The sequence below is a fragment of the Anabrus simplex genome, chromosome 1, assembly GCF_040414725.1.
Source record: "Anabrus simplex isolate iqAnaSimp1 chromosome 1, ASM4041472v1, whole genome shotgun sequence".
Classification (NCBI taxonomy): Eukaryota; Metazoa; Arthropoda; class Insecta; order Orthoptera; family Tettigoniidae; genus Anabrus; species Anabrus simplex.
In genome coordinates, this window is record NC_090265.1 from 317,897,365 (window position 1) to 317,921,837 (window position 24,473).

The 24,473-nt window shown below is 37.9% G+C and overlaps 1 protein-coding gene across 1 annotated transcript in view; it reads left to right on the top strand.

Annotated features, from left to right (window-relative positions):
* Sos (Son of sevenless) overlaps positions 1-24,473 on the top strand; it is a 765,665-nt gene that overhangs the window by 254,703 nt on the left and 486,489 nt on the right. Inside the window, exon 7 of the mRNA XM_067134824.2 lies at positions 13,408-13,617. Within this exon, the coding sequence (XP_066990925.2) occupies positions 13,408-13,617 (210 nt within the window). The remainder of the gene's footprint in view (positions 1-13,407; positions 13,618-24,473) is intronic.

Here is a 24,473-nt window from a genome sequence, read left to right on the forward strand (position 1 = left end):
AAAAATTCAGAGAAGACGTAGGACTAGAAGACTCCTCACTCCAGAAGATCCAAAAGGCAAGACTGAAGTGGTTTGGTCATGTGAAAAGAATGAGTGCCAACAGGTCTGCAAGAAAGGAGTATGAAAGAGAAATCAGGGGAAAGAGACCAGTGGGCAGACCTAGAGAAAAAAGAACAGACTTAGTGAAGAAGGGTGTAGAGGAGAAAGGTCAGGATTGGGAGCGGATTGTGAACGAAGAATGGTTCATGGACAGAACAAAATGGAAGGGGCTCGTATACCACACCTGGAAAACTGGAGTTGGTCAACAATGATGATGATCATCGTCATCATACCATTGCCTACTGTACGTGGCGCGTCATTGCTCTAGCTGCAGGTGTGTGGTAGTGACGACTCTTTGTTGTTGTTCCCACGTAGTGATTTGTGACAATGGAAAAAACTGAGATTCGAGCAGTGATTAAATACTTTGTAAAGAAAGGTATGAAAGCAAAGGAAACTCATGCCAACTTTCAGAACACACTGGGACACTCTGCTCCTTCATTTTCAACCGTTGCCAAGTGGACCAGCGAGTTTAAATTTGGTCGGGAGAGCTTGGATGATGATCCGCGTAGTGGACGGCCAAAAAGTGTTATGACCCCAGAATTTATCGCAAAAGTGCATAAAATGGTCATGGAGGATCGTCGACTGAAAGTGCTGGAGATTGCTGAAACTGTAGGGATGTCTTCAGAACGGGTATATTATATTTTAACTGAAGAATTGGGTATGAAAAAATTATCCGCAAGATGGGTGCCGCGGCTCTTGACATTGGACAATAAACGCACCAGATTGGAAATGTCCGAACAAAATCTGGCCCGTTTTCAGTGCAGCCAACAAGATTTTTTGCGCCGGTTTGTGACTACAGATGAAACTTGGGTCCACTACTGTACCCCAGAGACAAAACAGCAGTCAAAGCAGTGGAAACATGCTAATTCACCACCACCAAAGAAAGCAAAGGCAGTGCGTTCTGCCGGAAAGGTCATGGCCTCAGTTTTCTGGGATGCAAAAGACATTCTGCTGATAGATTATCTTCCTACTGGCCAAACAATTCTGGGGCAATACTATGCAAACCTCCTAGACCAACTACAGGAAAAGATATGCGAAACAAGGCCAGGTTTGACAAGGAAAAAAGTCATCTTTCATCAGGACAACGCACACAAGTGTTACTGCCATGGCAAAACTTCACGAACTGGAGTACGAATTGTTGCCACATCCACCTTATTCACCTGATTTGGCACCATCAGACTTTCATCTATTCCCCAAGCTGAAAATTTTCCTCGGTGGGCAGAGATTTTCTACAAGGGAAGAACTGACAGCCGAATTGGAGAGGTATTTTGCAGGCCTGGAGGAATATCATTTTCGAGATGGGATCAAGGCATTGGAACATCGCTGGACCAAATGCATTAGTCTACAGGAAGACTATGTTGAAAAATAAAAGCAGTTCCACTGAGGTAAGATACTTAATTCTAGTACATTCCGAGAACTTTTCAAACCACCTATATCGGAATTACAAAATCTATTGCATAGGTGAAATTAATATTAATATTTTAGTTGAATCATCCATCAAAAAACAATTTTGTGATATTCTCAGGTCTCATGATTTGTATCTTGCCAATGATCAACCCACCAGGAAAAATTCTTGTTTGGACAACATAATCACTAATGTTCAAAACACTGACTTCACATGTGGTGTTACAGAGCATATATTGTCTGATCACAGTGGTCTCTGGCTAAAATTAAAAACTGAATTGGAAAAGCAACATGACAGTAGGCAATTAAACATTTCATAAGGTTGGAAGAAAATAACATTTTAAAGCTAAGAAATGAATTAATTCACATCAATTTTGAAAACATTATACTAAACTGTAATAATGCCTCGGAAGCAACTGAAAATTTTATACAGTTACTAGGTTATTGTGTGGAAGAGTGCTGTCCTAGAACTACAGAGGTAATTAATGGATCAGGTAAACTCAAAGGGAAGCATAAAGGGAAATGGTACACTCCTCACCTCGCAACTATCAGGAATTTAATGATTATCTATTACAATAAAGCAAAGCAAGGAAAACAAACAGATAAAGAAAATTATACCCTCATTAAAAAAATCTACTGCAATGAAATTCAATTGGCAAAACAACAAGCTAATGATTATTTTATTAATTTTATTGATGGGTGGCTATATTTCTAGAAAATAGAACTCAGAGAATTAGAGTAGGCGAAGCTTTGTCTGACCCTGTAATGATTAAGAGGGGAATTCCTCAAGGCAGTATTATTGGACCTTTATGTTTTCTTATATATATGTGTGTGTTATGTGTAAAGAAGTGGAATCAGAGATAAGGCTGTTTGCAGATGATGTTATTCTGTACAGAGTAATAAATAAGTTACAAGATTGTGAGCGGCTGCAGGGTGACCTCGATAGTGTTGTGAAATGGACGGTGGGCAATGGTATGATGATAAACGGGGTTAAAAGTCAGGTTGTGAGTTTCACAAATAGGAAAAGTCCTCTCAGTTTTGATTACTGCGTTGATGGGGTGAAAGTTCCTTTTGGGGATCATTGTATGTACCTAGGTGTTAATATAAGAAAAGACCTTCATTGGGGTAATCACATAAATATGATTGTTAATAAAGGGTACAGATCTCTGCACATGGTTATGAGGGTATTTAGGGGTTTTAGTAAGGATGTAAAGGAGAGGGCATAAAAGTCTCTGGTAGAGTATGGTTCCAGTGTATGGGACCCTCACCAGGATTACTTGATTCAAGAACTGGAAAAAATTCAAAGAAAAGTAGCTCGATTTGTTCTGGGTGATTTCCGACAAAAGAGTAGTGTTACAAAAATGTTGCAAAGTTTGGGCTGGGAAGATTTGGGAGAAAGGAGACGAGCTGCTCGATTAAGTGGTATGTTCCGAGTTGTCAGTGGAGAGATGGCGTGGGAGGACATCAGTAGACGAATAAGTCTGAGTGGTGTCTTTAAAAGTAGGAAAGATCACAATATGAAGATAAAGTTGGAATTCAAGAAGACAAATTGGGGCAAATATTCATTTATAGGAAGGGGAGTTAGGGATTGGAATAACTTACCAAGGGAAATGTTCAATAATTTTCCAATTTCTTTGCGATCATTTAAGAAAAGGCTAGGAAAACAACAGATAGGGAATCTGCCACCTGGGCGACTGCCTAAATTCAGATCAGTAGTGATTGATGGTGATCTAACCATCTTACTAATAAAAAGTCCTTATACAGTTGTTTAACACTTGTATAGTTAAAAACGTGAATAAACTCGGTATAAGCGTTTTATATTTTTCTTACTAATAAACGTGGTATACGCATTATATTACTATACAGCACGTATACACTCTTTCTAAGGCATAGGAATCTCTTCCTGTAGTTCACTGGTGTTTTTCGTATGTTCACCGCCTTTATGATCGCTTCTGCTGGTTATCTACAGGCAAAACTTTCCGGAAAGTCGCGCAGTAGTACGGCATATTGAAAAGGCAGTGGCAACACAAAATATAATATCTTGTAACACAAAGTGAGTCAGCTGGAAAATGGCTTATACTGATATCAATATTTCTTCAGCTTGCTTGTGTAATGAACGCCAAAAAAAAAAAAAAAAAAAAAAGCTTAAGAAAAGATCAGTAGCTCCTAACTGGGATAGTACGGAAAACGTAGACAATTGTAATTGAATCGGCGAGTTGAAAAGTGTACACATTCCAAAATCCTTACTTTTCAGGAGAAAAGAAAACCTGTTTTGTAGCTAAAAGAAAGGTTTGATCAAAAAAGTTTCTATTAGGCATTTATACATCATATTTCTGCGTATTCATCTACAAAGTATGGAAATCGTATTATGTACGGTTTTCAAGTTTCGCAATTTCAGAAGTCTATTAAGTAGTAACACATTATTACACAAAAATACGCCCAACCATCATTTCTTTTATAGTCATTCATTGTCATTCCGTCTGTTTGAAGTGTTTTACTTTACGAAGATGTCTAGCCCCATAACCTCTGAATGGTGTATGTCTTCTATGTTTAAAATACCGTGAAGATCATCAACGTTATCGTCCATTCTTTCAATGTGTGTTCAATGTTATATGGATAAGTCGAATATTTCACCACGATTATATTACTGTAGACAATAAACACCACGAAAATAAACTGCTCACTCGTTTCTTTTTCCGCTACTCGCTGCTATACAGTGCTTATACAAGTGTCCTGGTCTGTATAAGCAATTCCATGAATAACTATAACAGATGTATACTCAGAAGGCTTATACGCGGTTTATTAGTAACAAATTTCACATAAACGGTGCATGAACCTTGTATAAATGTTATACACCGTTTATTAGTAAGACGGTAAAAATAAATGTAAGGCAATGGGAGGGCAAAGAGGGAGAATTCTGTGCCAATAGAACCGATTGTACTTAATGATTACTTTATAAACAGTGCCAAAACATATTAATATCGGTAACACTTCTGGAGACAATGAAACTGCATATAACAATCTACTAAAGAACAGTGTAACTCCTGAAAATAACAGACTCCCCTTTAAATGGCAAGTTATAAACCCTAAGAAAGTCTGCAAAATAGTCTCAGAACTAAATTCTTCAAACTGTAAAGACTACTATGGCATAAGTAATTTTATTCTAAAACAAATTATTGACATAATAATTCCTTTAACTCGGCTCATCAATTGGATACTGGCTGAAGGGACTTTCCCACCCTGTCTAAAAATTACAGTTACAATTCCTGTGTTTAAGTAAGGTGCTGTTATGGATCCAGGCAGTTATCGACCCACTTCAATTGTTCCATTCATATCTAAGATAATAGAACATTGTATAAAGGAACAGCTATCTGTATATTTTGAAACGTATAATTTATTAAATGCTGCACAGTTTGGGTTCAGAACAAATAAATCCACCATTAAAGCCTTAGAAGCTGTTGTGACTGAAGTAATTCAAGGCTTTGAGTCTCACCACATTACAAGTGCTACCCTGTTAGACCTCAGCAAAGCTTCTGACTCAGTACCACACAATATACTAGTAAGTAAGCTTAGTTACTATGGCGTGAAATATTTAGAGTTATTAATTACATCCTACCTCAATAACAGGTATCAAATTGTATTGGTAGAGAATCAACGATCTGGGGCTCTCAAAGTAAAAACGGGTGGTTCAGGGCTCATTTATAGGAACTTTCATCTTCCTTGTGTATATAAATGATATTGTTAGTCATTTACCCTGTAGGTCAGTGCTCTATGCAGATGATATTACTATCATAACAAGCAACAGAGACTTAATATATGTTGAAGAGGAAAGGATAGAAATGCTACACAAATCATCCTCTTGGTTGCAGGCAAATAAACTTATCCTAAATAATAACAAGACAGAAGTGATCTACTTCCATTTAATTAATTCAGGTCTGGGTAATAATGATCAAAATTCTGTCAAATTATTGGGAGTGTATCTGGATTGTAAATTAGCCTGGAGCACACACATGCAAAAGTTACGTACAAAACTGGCTAGAGTGATATTTTTGCTTCGCAGACTTAAAGCATCAGTTAGTAGTAGTCAGATGATGAGTGCATACTATGCCTTCTTTCACTCACACCTATCATATGGTACCATGTTACGGGGTAACTCAACAGGGGGTCAGGATGTGTTCAAGTGGCAAAAGAAGGCAATAAGATGTAATAAAGGTAAGGCCATAAGGGAGTCATGTAGATCTATGTTCCAAGAAATTACAATTATGACTCTTCCCTCATTATACATTTATCATAGTATACGCAGTACTAAAGAAAATCTCATTGACCTAACAACTCACAGAAATGTACACTCATATGGCACAAGATATAGGAACGATTTAGATTTACCACATGTTAGGCCGAGGAAAACACAGGAAAACTATAGGTGTAATGGCATTAAATTATTCAACAAACTACCTGCCCAACTAAAGGATATGCCCCTATATAACTTCAAAAGAACCTTTAAAAATTGGTTGACATCCAATAGCTTCTACTCAGTATCTGAATTTGAAGAAAAAATAACACTGTTTCAAGGTGGGTAATAAAGGCCAACGCCATCCTAACACGTTGATAAATTAGTAGTTATTTATCACTCTCTATGACAAATAGTGTTATGTTTATTTTAACTCTTTTGTATATAGTTGTATTTATTTTATGTGCTTAATAAGATACTTGTAATATTTTGTAACTATGCACCTATGACTGTCCATTGCAACTGCCAGTTGCCTAAAGACAATAAAATTATTCTATTCTATTCTATTCTATTCTATTCTATTCTATTCTATTCTATTCTATCTACACTTCACTACCTCTCTTATCATTCAAACATAATAACTCTGATCACTCTGTGACCGACCTCCAAACACCTCTTAGCACCATCCACAAACATTTAAATTCCAGGCCATACTCACTTGAATTACCGTAACCCATCTCTTAACCACCTACCATATCAAGCTCACTATACATATCAATTACAGTTGGCATACAGTTAACAAGGACACAGCTCCACCATCTTTCATCTAATCTTCATTTTACCATACCCATCTACTTAACCATATATTATATCAAGCCCACTTACTTTTCAGTTTCAATTTACGTACCGTTAGCAAAGACACAGGGCCAATGTTACACTTGACATACAGTTACCAAAGCCACAGATCCACCATTAACTTAAATTACAATACATGACTCTTAACCATCAACTAAACTTCACTATACTCCACCACCTACCAATTTCTACATACTCTTAACAAACCAGAACATCTTTCCTTATTTACAATCACTCCAAGTATCACCCCGCCAACTCCACTCTCCTTCCAGCTTAATCCTTAAATCTACTTAACTATAATCACTCATAACAAAATCACACGTAACTAAATGCACTATACATTTCAAATCCAAATCACTCTGCATTTCCAATCCTCACAGCCACTATAACTTCCTCATTCTTAACCACCCGAACCATCTTTCCTTATATTACAACCATGTCTTCATCCACTATTCCCTTACTTACTTACTTACTTACTTACTTACTTACTTACTTACTTACTTACTTACTTACTTACTTACTTACTTACTTACTTACTTACTTTACATTTTCTTGTTACTATGCCCTCATCATTTTTTTTCTTTCCCCACAGATCTCTTAAGCTCCTGCTCCTCCCTTTGTTCATAATCAGCTCTATTCTCTCCCTGTCTGACCTTTCCTTTTCACTCTGCACGTCCATTCCTTCACTGTGTTCACCTCTCTGCCTTTCCGCTTCCCTGTCTATGTCCATAGCTGCTTGTCTACACATTTATATTCTCACCTTGTTGTTCATTGCTCTTTCCTATTCACTGTGCACTTTCACTATGTTCATCCCCCTGCCTTTCCTTACTCAACTTCCTGTGTCCCCCGGTTCTTTTCTTATTACCATGTCCGTCTTCTCCGACATTGGTTTCTATAACTTGCCTTTCTTCCACTCTCTTCCCCATCACTTCTTCTTGCTTCAAATTCTCTTCTAATTGCCGTAATTTTGTCACTGTCCAAAATCTGGTCCATTGGCCGTTGGTTACCACTAATTCCTGACCCCTAATATGAGTTTTAAACCTTGAAGTCTGGCCGTCACTCAATGTTTCTTGAGGGTTTTTATATTCGTAATCCCTTCTCTTCCCATGTCTCTCTTAATAGAAATTTTTGTACTCTGTAGTTTACCCGTGTTTCTTATCACTATTTCCGCCATCAGGGTGGATAACAACTTCACTTTTATCGGCCTGTTACCCTGTGCATTACCTATCCTTTCCACATCGTGTGTATCAACTTCACTGAAGTTAATTTTCATTCTGTTTTGGATGACTTCCACAACTTTGTAAATTGTCATCACTTTGTCCTTTTCTTTTTCTTCCGGCACTCCATATATAAATAAGTATTTTTTCCTGCATACCTGGGTACTGTCTTCTATTTCTGCCTTCAGCTTCATCACCTCTTCTTCCATATTCCTTATTTTCTCATTGAGTGACACAATTTCTCTCTTGTTTCCCACTTTGATAATTATTTCGTCTGTTTTTCCCTGGATCCATTGCCTTGTATTTTTGAACTCTTTCGCTTGTTCCTGAATCATATTTTTAATCTGTTCAAATAGGCATACTTCTTCCACAACCTCCTTTACCACCCTCCTTATGATCTTTACATCTTTCCAGCTCATATTATCACTCTAAGTTGGACCGGGGTTTACTTACATGCCCCCTATAACTAGGAGTACCATAATCACCGCTACCGCCAATATCATCTCGCCCTTCAATCTTATTTCCACTTTATCTCCTTCTCTTTTGACTGTTTCCTTCTTCCTTCTTCCCTGCCATCTTCCAATAACTACCCTATATTGTTCCACACTAATCAACTCCCTCTTCACTCTTGTCTTCCCTCTTGCACTCACCGCTCACACTCCACTCTCGCTCTACCGGCACACTCGACCCAGCACGTCTGCACTCGTTGCTTGCTTAGGCTAGACTGGACATGTTATTATACATTGATTCTCATCGTGTTTTTAATAACATTCTTTTAACATTAATCATGTAGTTTTTAACGTTATCACTGAAGATGGCTTAAACATGAGCCGAAACATGTTTGATCAGAATTACTCCTGTCTAAAGATGGATATATATGTATTGAATAGAAGTACGCAATAAATCCTTAATTTCTTCAGAACTCCAGTCAAAACTATTAAATATATGAATGTATGATTAGCAGAGACTATTTGTTCATGCTATCCATTAGTGGAGAAATTAGTGTCATTGGTTAAGAAAATGGTTGTGAAAGCTCCATCACGGGTTCAGATATTCAGAACAAAATCACCTGAAACTCCTTTACCACCACAACCTATTTTAACACGCTGGGGATCATGGCTTGAGGCTGCCTTCTATTATTCAGAACATTTACCAAAAATTATAGAAGTTGTAAAAGCATTAGATCCTAACATCAACAGAACCGTTCTTATCTGCAGAACAGTTAGCAGTATTTGTGGATGCCTGTCACTTCATGCGATATAGAATGGGGTTTTTCATGCTGCAAAGCTTTACTGAGGGATAACAGATGAAGATTGACCTTGGAAAGCATCCATCACTCCCTAGTTGTTAAGATCCATAGCTTCATGGGGCACATTCTCACGCGTCCTTCAGCTCGATAAAACTGGAACCAGGATTCATCGAGCCATACCACACACCGCCACTGTTCCATGGTCCACTGCCGATGTTTGCGGGCCCATGCACGTTGTTGAGCTCTGTGTCAGCAAAGGGACATGAGTTGGTCGTCGGCTGGTGAAGCCTATGCGGTGCAGTTGCCTCCTTACAGTCCTGGTAGAAATGGATTTCTGACTCTCAACATTCAACTGGGTGGTGATCTGACTCACAGTAGCTCGTCGAGTGCACGGTAGGCTTCTGCGGAGGCGACGTGATGTTCGTTTGTTAAACACTTGTGGTCTTCCCATGCGCTGGTTTATGCCGGTGGTAACGTTCTCTCTGCAATATTGAAGATCCACTCTTGACACTGTTGACCTCAGAAACACAAATTCGCATTTAATCTCTGCAATACTATGACCCATGCGTCGTGCGCCGATGATCATCCCACGTTCAAAGTCTGTCAAGTCGCGACATGTTGCCATCTTCATGATGGTTGTGTCTGCGACAGACTGCTCAGCTATGCCGCAGCTAGTCACAATGCTCAGGGCTCATACACGGCACATTTCCTAATGGGACACCCCCTCCCATGACTTTTGGCCACTCAGTGGATATTGAACCATTAAGAGGATTTTGACAGATTCTACTTTGAAACGGTTCCTATTGTCAGTCCATTGTGCTGAGATCAATCAAAATACTATTTATTGGCAACTATAATAAAATCTGTACTAAATTCCTGTCCTTAAAGGTGATCAGTAATTAATTACAAGAACATTAAACCAGATAGATTACTCCCATTCCCTAGTTCTGGATCACATGAAACTGGGGAGAGAGCATTCATTTATTGAAATCCACTTGTTAGATGCATGCATTACATTATCTTTGTTACAACTATTTATCTACTACTACATTTGATGAAAGTGTAATGGACTGATATAACTTGGAAGCCATTCTCTAAACCCATGGGTAAATAGTGAAAATATCAAGCTCCAATGTTATTATTATTATTATTATTATTATTATTATTATTATTATTATTATTATTATTATTTTTTACGTAGTTATGTATGGACTTTATTTGGTTTAAATCCTGGTCTATCATTTATTATTTGTGTTTTGTGTATTAAAAAAAAAAAAAAAAAAAAGTGAGGTTATGTCACGATATGTCTGCTGTTTGTATATTAAAAAGACTTTATTTAATGTAAGAACGCGTAATTAATAGTATATAATTTATTATGTAAATTATGTAAATATGATGTATAAATCCTATAAAATGTTGTGCAACACAGGGTAAGATTACAAAACAATGCACCTTTGTCACTCGAGTTTTATAGAATGTTCTATCCATTTGTACGTAGTTTATTGGAGACTCGATAAGATACGAGAAAACGTGTTGTGTCATACTTTTCTAGAAGCCTGGCCAGGCAAGGTATGTAAAGAGACAGTCTTGGTCATCAAAGCGCGATCTGGTCCCGGTGCAGTATCCACTGCGATATGATGGGCGACAGTGGTAATTTCCTCCTTCGACACGGTGGGCACGAATGGAAAATTCTAAATTCGGATGGAGGGAATTAGATATTTTTCACTAATAGAGCATGTTAATTTCCACACATTCCGCTTCAGTGATTTTAGAACTGTAAGTTTCCCTTTCGTGTATATTTTCATGGGAAAAGGTATCGGAAAAGGAGCTATGGATGTTTCCAAGGTTGATTTTACATACTTCGGACTTATTTTCCAACACCCGCCTCACTGCCTTCTGTCTCTGATTGTAGAACTGGTATTGGGTCAGTTCATAGTTACATTTGTTTCGCCTTTCTTCATGGACACGTTTGTCTGCATGCTGTGGATTTGACAAGTGACTGGTGTTTTTTGTTAAGAGCTAAATGGCGTTTCTTTCTAGCCTCATAAAATTTGCTTGCTTGGTGTTTGGGACCAGGCAGGCGGTTAATAGATGTGAAGAGGAGAAGCGATATATGATAGCCATGATTGTCGTTGAATTGTTCAAATTTTGATTTCTAAACACACATTTCTTGTTTCTACTTTGGAGATGAATTATCTGATATACCCCCGTCGTCGCTAGGATTGAGATCCTTCGCTAGGGACTGAAGCGGATATGTCTGTCTGAGATACTTTAGCCGTGTGATTTTGAAGCAATCTTTCGCAATGTCGGTTGGGATAAGAGCGACTAATATGGATGGATACGCCCCTCTCACCACAAAAATACTGGCTACAGTATCGACATTTAACTTCCCGAGGCTCTTGTGAATGATTTTTGTTTTCATATGAATTTGCGTTCCTGATTGTCTGGGTATCGAGGCGTTCGTTAGGTGTTAATATAGAATGTTCTTCGGTTGCGTAAGACATGATGTGCATGCTTGATGTCACGCTGTGATCGGGATGTGCGCACCTTAAGTTTACAGAAGTTCCTTTTCTCATTTTTCCCTCATATGTATTATTTACATCTCCGCATTCAACCTGTTCTTGTAAATGGGGCGATGATAAAGATGAGTCGACATCTTCCAACCCTACATTTGGGTCAGGTGTAGGAGTCAAAGAGGTTGTATTTACAAGGGATTCACGATATTCTTCTGGCTTGGCTTTGATAATATGAATTTTAAGTCCTTTGTACTGTTTACCACAATGCTGACAAGGAATTTTCTGGTCTTTATAACTGTCAGAGGTAATATCAGTCCTTTTGACGTTTATATGTAAAGGATAACTCAGGATGAAATTAAAGATTTCGGAACTAATGATGTGTCAACAAGCGTTTGTGCGTAATGGGAGGTTATGCTCGATGAAGCTGATTGTGTTGCAAAATTAAATGTCACTAAGGGATGGGTGACTGGTTTCCATATCTGAACATACCACTTTTAAATCCACATCATTCAGACAGATCATTCGATAACGAATATTAGTTAACACACTTCCGATGCTTGAGTTCGAAACTCAATATTTAGTTCGCCACTGCATTAATTATGAGTAGACTTATGAGATCAGTATTGTTTGTATTGCTCTCGATTCTTGAATTAGATTAAAGGAGTCAAAAGAGCGGCGGGTTTACGATGGTAAACCGTAGCTTGTCATAATTTGCATCAATCAGTCAATTCGACAATCCTGACACTGAAATGGCCTTTCCCCTTTACGAAGAAGCATGTTGGTACGACGATTACCAAGTGGAGAAAACGTCTTATTGCAGTCCATGCAGCGGTATGGCTTTTCTCTAGTTGTACAACTGCGTGTTGTCGGAGTCTATCCCTGATTTTAAACGCTTTATTGCATTCTTTACAGTAGAAAGGCCTCTCTCCCGATGTACCACGATGTGTTGGTTGAGAGACAAGCTTTGGGTAAACGTTTAATTGCATTCCTGACAATGAAATGGACTTACTCCATTATGAACAAATAGGTCTTTTTGCAGATTACTTCTTTGAGTAAATGTTTTATTGCATTCCCAGCACTGGAATGGCCTGAATCCCGTATGAAGAATTGCGTGTCTTTGTAGAATACTCAATACTCCTTTCTGCGGACCACCTTATTGCATTCCTTACAGCGGAATGGCCTTTCTCCAGTATGTATCATCATGTGTTGCTGGAGATTACCCCTAGTCGTGTACGCTTTATTGCATTGATTCATAGCGGAACGGTTTCTCTCCTATATGTTTACACTTTCTGTGTTCGTTGACTAACCTTGACCCTTGGATAACAGAACGCAGTTGAATTCTTGGTGTTCTTGACTGAAGAGTCTCTACATGCAACAAGACGAGATTTAAGCTTAACCTCCTTTGATTTACTCTGTTTATTAGGACTCTCTCCGCATAATCCAATTGTCTAGTACAGGCGTAGGATAAGTGAAGAACATTAAAAGCAAAAGAAATATGTATAAAAAAAACTATTCAGTTGTGGTTTAAAAAAAAAGTAGCTTACATTTAGATTGTAATGGGTCAGCTTTATACATTTTAGTAAAGAAGATAAATCAGTAGGAAATTGATATTTTCTTTTTGTGGTTCAAGATTTTCTGTGTTATTCAAATTCCAGTTTCAAAGGTGGAATTATTGCAAGTTAGATAAGCTGTTAGAGCATTATTTATTGAAAGGAAGAATGACTTCTTACTCCCCCTCCCTGTATCTAAAGAATGTTTTGTAAACTGTTTTTGATCATGCGATTTTTTTTGCTGTGATGTTGTAGTATATAAATATATAAAATTGTTTAATTGCAGGCAGCTGAATTTGATGTGTATGGGCGATATGCGAGAGATATCACACAGCAACGATGTCGTGATGCTCTGACAAGGCTAATTAGTCGGCCTGATGTATCAGATGCCCTTCAGTCTGCTGGTCATGGCTTTCGAGAAGCTGTCAAATACTATCTCCCAAAGCTGCTTCTTGGTCCTCTTTGGCATTGCTTCGTCTACTTCGATTACATCAAGGTATATGTTTCTAGAGTGTTCTAGATTTTGTAATGCATTTCTGTAGTAAGAACGTCATTTTTTTGTTCTACAATTTGCTTTACACCTCACTGACACACGTAGGTCTTACGGCAACAATGGGATCGGAGCTAGAAATGGGAAGAAGGCGACCATGGCGTTAATTATCAGTGTTCTCCCCAGAAGATTTTGTCAGCCGGGTGGCAGGAACAAGTAGCTGGGTGGGGGAATACTACTTCAAAAATGAACAACAAAATTTCAATCTATTCCCCTCAGGCGTTAACAGTAATATCAGAGGTAAACTTTTAAACTGCTAAATTGAACTATTTCACTGTTAAAACAAGACAAAATAAGATATAACTTTTTCTACCATTACAAAAGTGAAATATACTTTTAGCATGATGTTTTATATGTTGATTCTTCTTTGAGGCCCAGTTGTCTGCAGCTCTTACATAATTGAATTCTGTTGAGTCTGGTCCCTCTAGTGAAATCAGCATTAAATTGTTGAGTGTGCTCTGCTTCATACGATTCCTCAAACGGGTTTTAATTCTCTTCAAAGCCGAAAATCGCCCTTCACGTTCAGCTGTGCTCACAGGTATAGACAGTCCAATAGCAGCTAGTCTTGCTAAATTTGGAAAAGATTCCTTAAGCTTGCATGTTGTTGCAAACCTCATCATTATTTGTTTAGGTCTTAACCCGATGTAGGACTCTCCTTGAAACATTTTTGATGCAACAGACCATTCCAGTTTAGCGCTGTTGTAATTTATGACTGGAGGGCTACCCATTTTAGAGTAGAAATCAAGAAGCAACTCAGAAGCTTCATTCTGATCTTGACTTTTTGCATTAAATACTCTTGAAAAGCAGGAAATGATGGGCATATCCGGAAATCTGTGTTTTAGATGTTGGGTAACAGTATCTATGTATCTATGTACTTGTCATAAATTGTTGTCTTGAAGGTCACAACATCGACATCTGAATAAGTGTTGTGGAAGTCTGACCATTCACCAGCAAGATGGCGATTAAGACTTTGAAAGTGATTTCCTGGAGTGTGTTTCAATTGTAAGACCCTGAGTTTTGTTTCTTCTAAGATTGGCTCAATTTCTGTCAAGTAAATATCCTGCGTTTGCCAAGCTCTGGACAATGTGCACGGAAGAGGTAATATATCTGAAAGCATCGTAATTGCAGCTAAGTCTTCATGCACTTGCTTAAGCCTTCAGCTGTAATATCATTCCTTTCAGTGGCCTCTTCAGCAACAACACTCACCATAGATCTTCTTAGAGACTGTACAGCAGAGTCATGAGACAACCATCTACGATCATTGGCCATTTTTAGTTTAATAGGAGGGCTGTCCATGATGTTCTGGATTTCAGTTAAACCAGCCATTCTAACTGAGGAATTTCGAAAAAAGAAAGAGAGTTGCCTTGAAATATCATTAAATTTCACTCAATAAGGCACTTCAGCTGCTGCCTGGGCACTAGGAAGTGCCAATATGTAGTTTATGCAGTGACAGTTTACCATGAGTCCATTTGTTTCCTCTCTTAGCAGTGTTGCTACACCCTTTTGCTTACCAATCATGACAGCTGCCCCATCAGACCCGAGATCTACCAAATTACAAGTTTTTAACCCTAAATTTTCAAGGCTTTCAGTTAATTTGTTATGGTCTCAGCTTTACCATAAATGATGTTGCAGGTTGACACAAAACTAATATTTACATCTTTTTCAAGTTGGTTGACGTATTTTATGTACACAGTAAGTTGCTTCAGTACGGAAATTTCTGTAGTTTCATCACACAGAACACTGAAATAATCTGCTGAATGTATGTTCTTTAATATTTCGCATCTAATTTCTGAAACTATAACATCAAGTAACTCCTGCATTATTCTTTCTGAAGTATAATTAGCATTATCACCAGTATTAAGATGCCTTCGATATGTACAACCCATATCCTCACAGTGTTTGAGCAACTTTTCGTATAATGAAGTGTGTGGTAGTTCCATTTTTTGCCAACCAATACATTGATCTTAGGGCTCCGAGAAAAGCATCTCTCTGTAAATTGTTTAAAATAGAAATGGATTTTTCTATTTGCCCAAATCCAGTTTCTTCAAATGCACATCTTTCACTTAAGTTTGGACAAGAATCGGTATGCAGCTTGCTTTATTCATGGTCAACTAAACTCTCCTTTCGAAGTCTTGCACACGGTACAGTCACTCAAGTCACTTCCTTCTTTGTCGGTTTCTTCAGTGAACATTTTATACATCTGGAACATAACATACCATTTTCTTTCACAAATAACCACGTAAATTGCTTAAACCAGTCATTGCTGATGCCCGATAAGCGGTGTTGAGAAGAATGTTTCACTTGTGGTTTTTCATTTTGAATACTTTCCACTTCACCAGATAAGCCGGCCTCAGCAATGTCTTTTTCGGAAATCTCACTTTGATGAAGGCAAAATACATTTTGCCGGGTGTTTGGAGGCTTGCGTGTTCAAATGATCCTTTGAGCTATGCCAGCGGGAGCACATGCTCCAGGTAGGGTCACCCAAGCCGGGCAGGTCCAAGGTGATGATCCAGACTAAGAGTGATACCCTGGTCCTCCAGGTTGGGGGTTGGGCCTAGGGTTAACTCCCCTATCTCGTAAAAAGACTAATGTTACGGATACCTTAAGACATACTACAGGAAAAGCGGATAACTTGGTGACGACCCGGCGAGAAAAACGGCTTAAGAGAAGGATATTATAGTAGCAAAATGCTGGAGAAGGAAAGCCGAGGACCGGGACGAATGGAGGCAGGTGATTAAGGAGGACAAGGACCTACATGGACTGTAGCTCCGACCAGTAAGTAAGTAGGTTCTTTCTTAAAGAAACTTAGAAGAGTAGATATTTGACTAGATTTCCTGCTCATTTTGAGAACACAAAATTTGGCGTCAAAAACACGAAGAAATGAAATGGGCAGTTCATTTAGGTAATTCCCGCCAGAAATTGAAAATAATACCAATATTTGTGAATTAGAAAGTAAAGCACAAATGTAAAACACTGACATTAACAATAGTAAAAATGTAATTAAATCGGAACTATAAATCAACTGAAGTCCAATATTAGCAGTAATAAATTTTAAAGAAACTAAAAGAATGCCGAATAAACAGATTTGCTTCGAAAACAACTAAGTTGGTGACACTGAACACTAATACTCTATCGACTCGTATGTTTCATATTCGATTGTAGATCGATATTTTCTGTCAAAATGGCTACCGTAGCAAATGCGTACTACCAAATACTGTATTAACGTGTTTGGTAAAACGTTGTGATGAGCTAGCAATGGAGTGGAGTCGAGAAAGTTGGTCTCGAGTTGAGTTCTATGCCTGGAAATGGACACTGCCCCGGAATAGAGTCCATGGGAATACGCGTCGGTATCTCTGACCGTTTGTAAAATTACTTCTAACAATGGGACTAGCGGGAATGAAATCGTGATATAATGAAAGAAGTGTGTTTAAAATAACACTTAATGACTCCAAGACAATGATATGGTTCAATATATGCGAAGTAAATACATTTCAAATCAAGAGTAAAATACTGAACAAAACCCCATACTCCGTTAAATCTTAACTTATGATATTCTCTTTAAACATTAGTGTGGTATTCGTCTTACCACTTCATGAAATTAAGTATTGAAGGACCGAACGTCAGTAATTTCTCTGTAGCTGCTAGTGAGATTGTTGCCCAGCTGTGTGGCTCAGGTGGTTGAGGAACTGGCCTTCTGATCCCAACTTGGCAGGTTTGATCCTGACTCAGTCCAGTAGTATTTGAAGGTGCTCAAATATGTCGGACTCGGTAGATTTACTAGCACTCAAAAGAACTCCTGCGGGACACAATTCCGGCACCTAGGAGTCTCCGAAAACCGTCCAAAGTAGTTACTGGTACGTAAAGACAACAGTATTATCAGTATAACACTGTTAATGACTTCACCAGGAAGGATGCCGGTACCAATCATCACACCGATCTCGATAGCTGCAGTCGCTTAAAGTGCGGCCAGTATCCAGTATTCAGGAGATAGTAGGTTCGAACCCCACTGTCAGCAGCCCTGAAAATGGTTTTCCGTGGTTTCCCATTTTCACACCAGGCAAATGCTGGGGCTGTACCTTAATTAAGGCCACGGCCGCGTCCTTCCCACTCCTAGCCCTTCCCTGTCCCATAGTCACCGTAAGACCTATCTGTATCGTCGGTGCGACGTAAAGCAACTAGCAAAAGAAAACAAAAAAAACAACTGAGCATCACATTGGAATGCATGACTTTAATAATGCTGCTGCAACAGAAAATCCCCTCCAATTGATTCTTAAATGTATTTCTATATTGAGAGAATGTAGTTAGAATTTTATGTTTTAGAACGCTACTATTATATGAATATATCACAGTCACTATATCGTTCTTATAATGGTCGCTAATGATCCTGGCCAATATTATACGGTGTATTTCTTCCATTTGTATTGCATGGAATTTGTTATAATCGTTATTAATTCAAGTATTAACAGAGAATTTTGAACTTCTAGTGTTCTACTGCTCGTTCATAATTGCGTATCATCGGGCTTCGCCACTCTGTCGCTGTGGAGTGCCGTGCGGGTTTTTGGCGTCATACGGAATCTATGTCTCAAGTGTTATTACAATATTATAAGTCCACCTGTTCAATACAATACAGTATGATCCACTATTTCATATGGTCAAATGTTTTTTATACATAATACATAAAAGTCAAAGGTACATGTTTCACCCTCCTTAGGGGCATCATCAGCCTATATCAATCTTAAAAATAATAATAATACATATGCTTATAAAATATAGGTTAAAATGTTGAAAATGGTTTCGTAAAACATTATACAATAACATCTAAAACAACGATAATGCACCAAAGTATGTTAAAAGAGTGAAATTAACAGTTTGAAGATTAAAACGTGATTAAAGTAATACACTAAAGTAATTTGAGAACGAAAATAGAAGACAACAACATCATAGTCACAATAGCTGACAAGGGAGGGTCTATGGTGTTAATGGACAAGGACCATTACATAAATAAAACTGAAGAATTTTTTAAGGATAAGATTTATACAGTACGAAGTTTTAGAGATTTTAAATAAAATTGATCCTAATGTAAAATTCACTAAAGAAGACGAAGTTAAACAGTCCTTAAATTTTTTAGATATAACGATCACGCGCGCCAATAATACTTTCGATTTTCAAATCTACAGAAAACCCACACAGTCTCCTATAACCTGCAACATCATTTATGGTAAAGCTGAGACCATAACAAATTAACTGAAAGCCTTGAAAATTTAGGGTTAAAAACTTGTAATTTGGTAGATCTCGGGTCTGATGGGGCAGCTGTCATGATTGGTAAGCAAAAGGGTGTAGCAACACTGCTAAGAGAGGAAACAAATGGACTCATGGTAAACTGTCACTGCATAAACTACATATTGGCACTTCCTAGTGCCCAGGCAGCAGCTGAAGTGCCTTACTGAGTGAAATTTAATGATATTTCAAGGCAACTCTCTTTCTTTTTTCGAAATTCCTCAGTTAGAATGGCTGGTTTAACTGAAATCCAGAACATCATGGACAGCCCTCCTATTAAACTAAAAATGGCCAATGATCGTAGATGGTTGTCTCATGACTCTGCTGTACAGTCTCTAAGAAGATCTATGGTGAGTGTTGTTGCTGAAGAGGCCACTGAAAGGAATGATATTACAGCTGAAGGCTTAAGCCTTATTTAAGGCTCAGCCCCAGGATTTGCCTGGTATGAAAATGGAAAACTATCCTCGGGGCTGCCGACAATAGGGTTCGAACCCACTATGCCTCGAGTGCAAGATGACAGCTACAAGACCCAAACCATGCAGCCTAATTAAGAACTCCACATTCCTTCTCAATGAACAGGAACAACAGAGACTGATCAACATGAACCCCAGCATTCCAATAGCCAGAGCCCTACCTAAAATCCATAAAAACAACATTCCTGTACGTCCGATTATTAACTGCCGTAATAGCCCTACCTATAAAGTTTCCAAATATATCCACGGTTTTCTCAAACAACATTACAAGTTTAATAATAAACTTCCTTTAAAGAATTCAATCAAATTTTGCGATATTTTAAGTAAATTTGACTTACAACCTAACCATATAATGTGTTCCTATGATGTCATAAACATGTACCCAAATATACCTACTAAAGAAACAGTCAAAATTATCTATGACAATATTTCAAAACATAGCAGCCTGAGTAAGCTGGAAATTGATGAATTTATGAAGATCCTGAATTTTGTATTGAATAACAACTTTTTTTCCTTTAATGGCAAGATTTATCAACAGACTGGCTTAGCCATGGGTGACCCTTTGTCCGGCATCTTGGCCGATATTTACATGGACTCAATAGAATACACGAAAATTAAAGAACATATAAAAGGTATATGTTTATGGCTGAGATTTGTTGACGACACTTTTGTAGTTATTGACAAAAATGTTACTAACAACGAGATTTTAAATTACGTTGTATTCTTACGATAGGATCTTTGCTAACTACTGTAAATTCCTCTTTACATCCTAAATCTCAAAAACAAGCGTCATTCTATAATTTAATACACAGAGCCTTAAAAATCCCACTATCCCCTAACAACTTAAAAATAGAATTAAACTACATAAGGAACTTGGCCAAGCTTAATGGGTTCAAGGTTGAAATGATTAACCAGTTAATCAGTAAAGTTAAATACAAACTATCCACGAATCTCATTCCGGATAAACCTAAAAAAACTAGTTTCGCTACGTTTACATACAATAACCCAGCCATCCACCAGATCGCCAACACACTGAAGAAATACGACACTAATATTGCTTTCAGAACAGTCAATACAAATCAAAGTATATTTTTCAATCATAATAAAGTCAATTATAAAAACAGCCGTTTTTCGAGATCTGGTATTTACAGACTCACTTGTGCTCAGTGTGGATTTAGTTATGTTGGACAGACTGGGCGCAGCTTTCATACGAGATATATGGAGCATTATAATGCCTTAAAGCACAACAAATATTCAGCGATGAGCTCACACATGAGTGAAACAGGACATCAGTTCACATCAATTGATAAAGATCTCACTATTCTAAAATGCATAGACAAAGGAAAACTTATGAATGAATTAGAAAATCTTTACATCTTTTTAGACCAAGCCTATAACAAAGACCATAATCTTAACGATATCACGGAAACAAAAAATCCTTTATATGAGCTAACTCCAAAGTTATTAGGCATGGTGAATTCAAAACATAATACAATCCCGCCAACTTTTAGAACTTCTTGTTCTAAAGCTTCCACCACCTCGTCAAATGATAGGCCCGCCCATCTTGTTCCTAACAGCCCGCCAATAACAACACATGCGCGCAAGGATCCACCCACCATTACCCCCCCCTCCATGCCCTTCACTGCCTCAGCCACACCGTTATAATACTAGAAGTCGAAAACCCAGTCAAGCTAGCGCTGCTGTAACTACCTGACGTACTTAATTACGCTCCGTACTAGTAAGTACCGCATTAGCCATCTTTGACGTACGGGAAGTCTCTTGTACAGTACGGTATTATTAACATACCTTCTTCTACATTTTGTTTCAGAAAATCCTGAACATTTCTTCCAACACATGTTTCAACGGAATTATATATCAACTTGACTATCTTTTAGATCCATTCGACTACCATATTTCCGAACTCTGCTAGCTTTGACACACGTTTTATCACAAGCATCGCCTCTACAGAAGTTCCATTTTCTTCTTGACTTTCAGATATCCCAATCATATCCATTTTAAACTTGTTTATTACATTCACACTTCCGTTTTAAATAACTGAAAGTGATTTTACCACCTTGGATTCAACTTGGGAATTGAAGAAACATCCCCCCTTTGATGATTGTTTTTATACTCAAGGCTTTCACAGTCTTAATGATATTATAAAAATATGGATCCATTTTAGTTTTAGACTCTCAAAATCTCATGTTTAATCACGTTTTAATCTTCAAACTGTTAATTTCACTCTTTTAACATACTTTGGTGCATTATCGTTGTTTTAGATGTTATTGTATAATGTTTTACGAAACCATTTTCAACATTTTAACCTATATTTTATAAGTATATGTATTATTATTATTTTTAAGATTGATATAGGCTGATGATGCCCCTAAGGAGGGTGAAACATGTACCTTTGACTTTTATGTATTATGTATAAAAAACATTTGACCATATGAAATAGTGGATCATACTGTATTGTATTGAACAGGTGGACTTATAATATTGTAATAACACTTGAGACATACGTCAACTTCAATACGGAACCAAAATGAGAATAGTCACTTGTAATACGGAATCTAGCCGAGTGCACGCAATGCAATTGCACGCTGATCCAAGAGCCGGTCACGCGGCGCACAACGCTACGTGACAGTCAAGCAACACACTTAAACTCTAACGTAATTATGTTGACAACAATTAATTTTTATCATTTAAATAAACAGTTTCACAGTATTTATATTTTAATTCGAAACAACCATTGTCTCAAATATGTGTTCATATTATGTAACTAGCACACATCTACTGTAGGTTATGTTAGCCAGCCTGTCTGTAGAAACAGCCGGGCGGCACGCCCATTAAAAAGGTCCTAGGGAGAACACTGATTATGGTTTTCATTAATTTTGACAGTGTGATCTTGCTTTAATAGAATGTGAGGGAACGTGAGCTGATAGTTTTACCAATATGGAAAATAGAAAGGAATCACACTTAGCCCAGATTACTGAGGGAATGGTGCTATAAAGTGTACATCATGGAGAAGTACGAAGGACTATCTCAAAGTTGTAATCATCGCCTTTTAAGAAACAAATCAAAAAATGTTTTGATTTGCTTTTGTGAACTTTTCCCTACGTAGTCGCCATCCAGATTTACACATGTCTCCCAGCATTTTACAACCATCTATATACCGTTATTCTGTAAGTCTGTAGATTGCACCTTAAACCATTCTTCCACTTCAAGAATCACTTCATCTGCATTGTCATATCGAAGACCCCGCAATGGGGAGCCATCAAAACAGCTGTTACCGAGTGAGTGGCTGCATGGTTTGGGTCTTGTAGCTGTCATCTTGCACTCGAGGCATAGTGGGTTCGAACCCTATTGTCGGCAGCCCCGAGGATAGTTTTCCATTTTCATACCAGGCAAATCCTGGGGCTGAGCCTTAAATAAGGCCATGGTCACTTCCTTCCCCCTCCTACCCCTTCCTTATCCCATCATCGCCATAAGACCTATCTGCATTGGTGCATTGTAAAGGAAATTGTAATTTTAAAAAACCCTGTTTTCACAATTTCCTGAGAAATTGAAGAGCTAAAAACTGCAATATAACTTTTAATGAACCTCTGAGGACATACCAAGAGTTAAGGTTGTAATATGTCATTGAAAATCCACTTTCTGCACTCTCATCCAACTTCTTTCCCAAGCAATTGAGGCGGTTTTAGTGACAAATATGGAGAGCTTCCATCAAGACATTTCAGCAATGGAAAGAAGGTATCAGGGCAAGTGGTGCTCATCCATGCTTGCAGACTATTGTGGAATAGTCATGAGAAATACCCCAGAAGTAGACTACAAATGATGGCAAAGAAAAAAAAGCTAAGAAAATTATTCTGGTGTATATTCTTGTTCCTCAACACCAATTTGGTTAGGATTCTGCCAAGCAAGTTGGTCAAGTAGGTCTTACAGCTGTGAGCTTGCATTCGGTAAATGATGGGAATCCCACCATTAGCAGCCCTGAGGATGGTTTTCTCTGTGCTTTCCCATTTTAACACAGGTAAATGCTGGGGTTGTACCTTAATTAATTTTCAATAATTACAAGATACTAATATCATTCCATATTGACTGTTTTCACTTTACAAAAGAAAGTGTGAATTGCGTCCCTATTGAATAAATGTATCCTTCTTTTGATGTTGTAATTCTAATCAAACATGTTTAGGCTGATTTTGAGCCATCTTCGGTGAAAAAATGTTAAAAACCTGCATGAATTAATGTTAAAAGGCAGGCAAGAAAGCTAACCTTTATTGCAACCAAGAAATAAAGGTTGCTAAATTAGGGAAAGACTTTTTTTTGAAAAAATACTTGATCAATAATTTAACTCCCAAATTTCTAAAATTCACTAAGAAAACTCATAGGAATGCAGCAAAAACTTGTGCAACTCAACTCAAAACCGATAAGATTTGGATAAAAGACTAAATTAAATTCCTCCCTAAAGAGAAATCCCTTTTGAACTACAAACTATATACTGTAAAACTCATTTAGAAGTTTCTACCCTTTTTTGCTCCTCGAATGGACATCCTTTCGATTACATGTCACTAACAAACTTGATAATATTTTGTCAAAGAAACTAAACACACTTGACAAAAAATGGAATGTTCTTTCAGGGAACATAATATCTCAAACAGCATAAAACCAAATGATTTTCACCAAGCTGTTGTTGTGAACCTAAGTAAAATCAGTCTCGATGTCGATGATCTCGAAGTGCTGAACAAGGGACCAGAAATATAATTGTAACAGCCACAAAATCAGGGAAAATTTGGGGGGCGGGGAGGGGAGACTGGGCAAGAGTGATGAGGGAGAAGTGGTGGGAAGACACGAGGAGATGGAGAGGCTTATGTTCCTAGCACACCTGGCCAACAGCTGGAAACTGCATGTGATGATGATGATGATGATATGATGGTATCCATAGACCCAGACTTTTCAAAATCCTAAGATCATATGATCTTTGTCCCAAATTAATAAGAATCATCAAACTAACTTAAACCAACATGAATTCCAGGGTATAGTTCAGGGGAG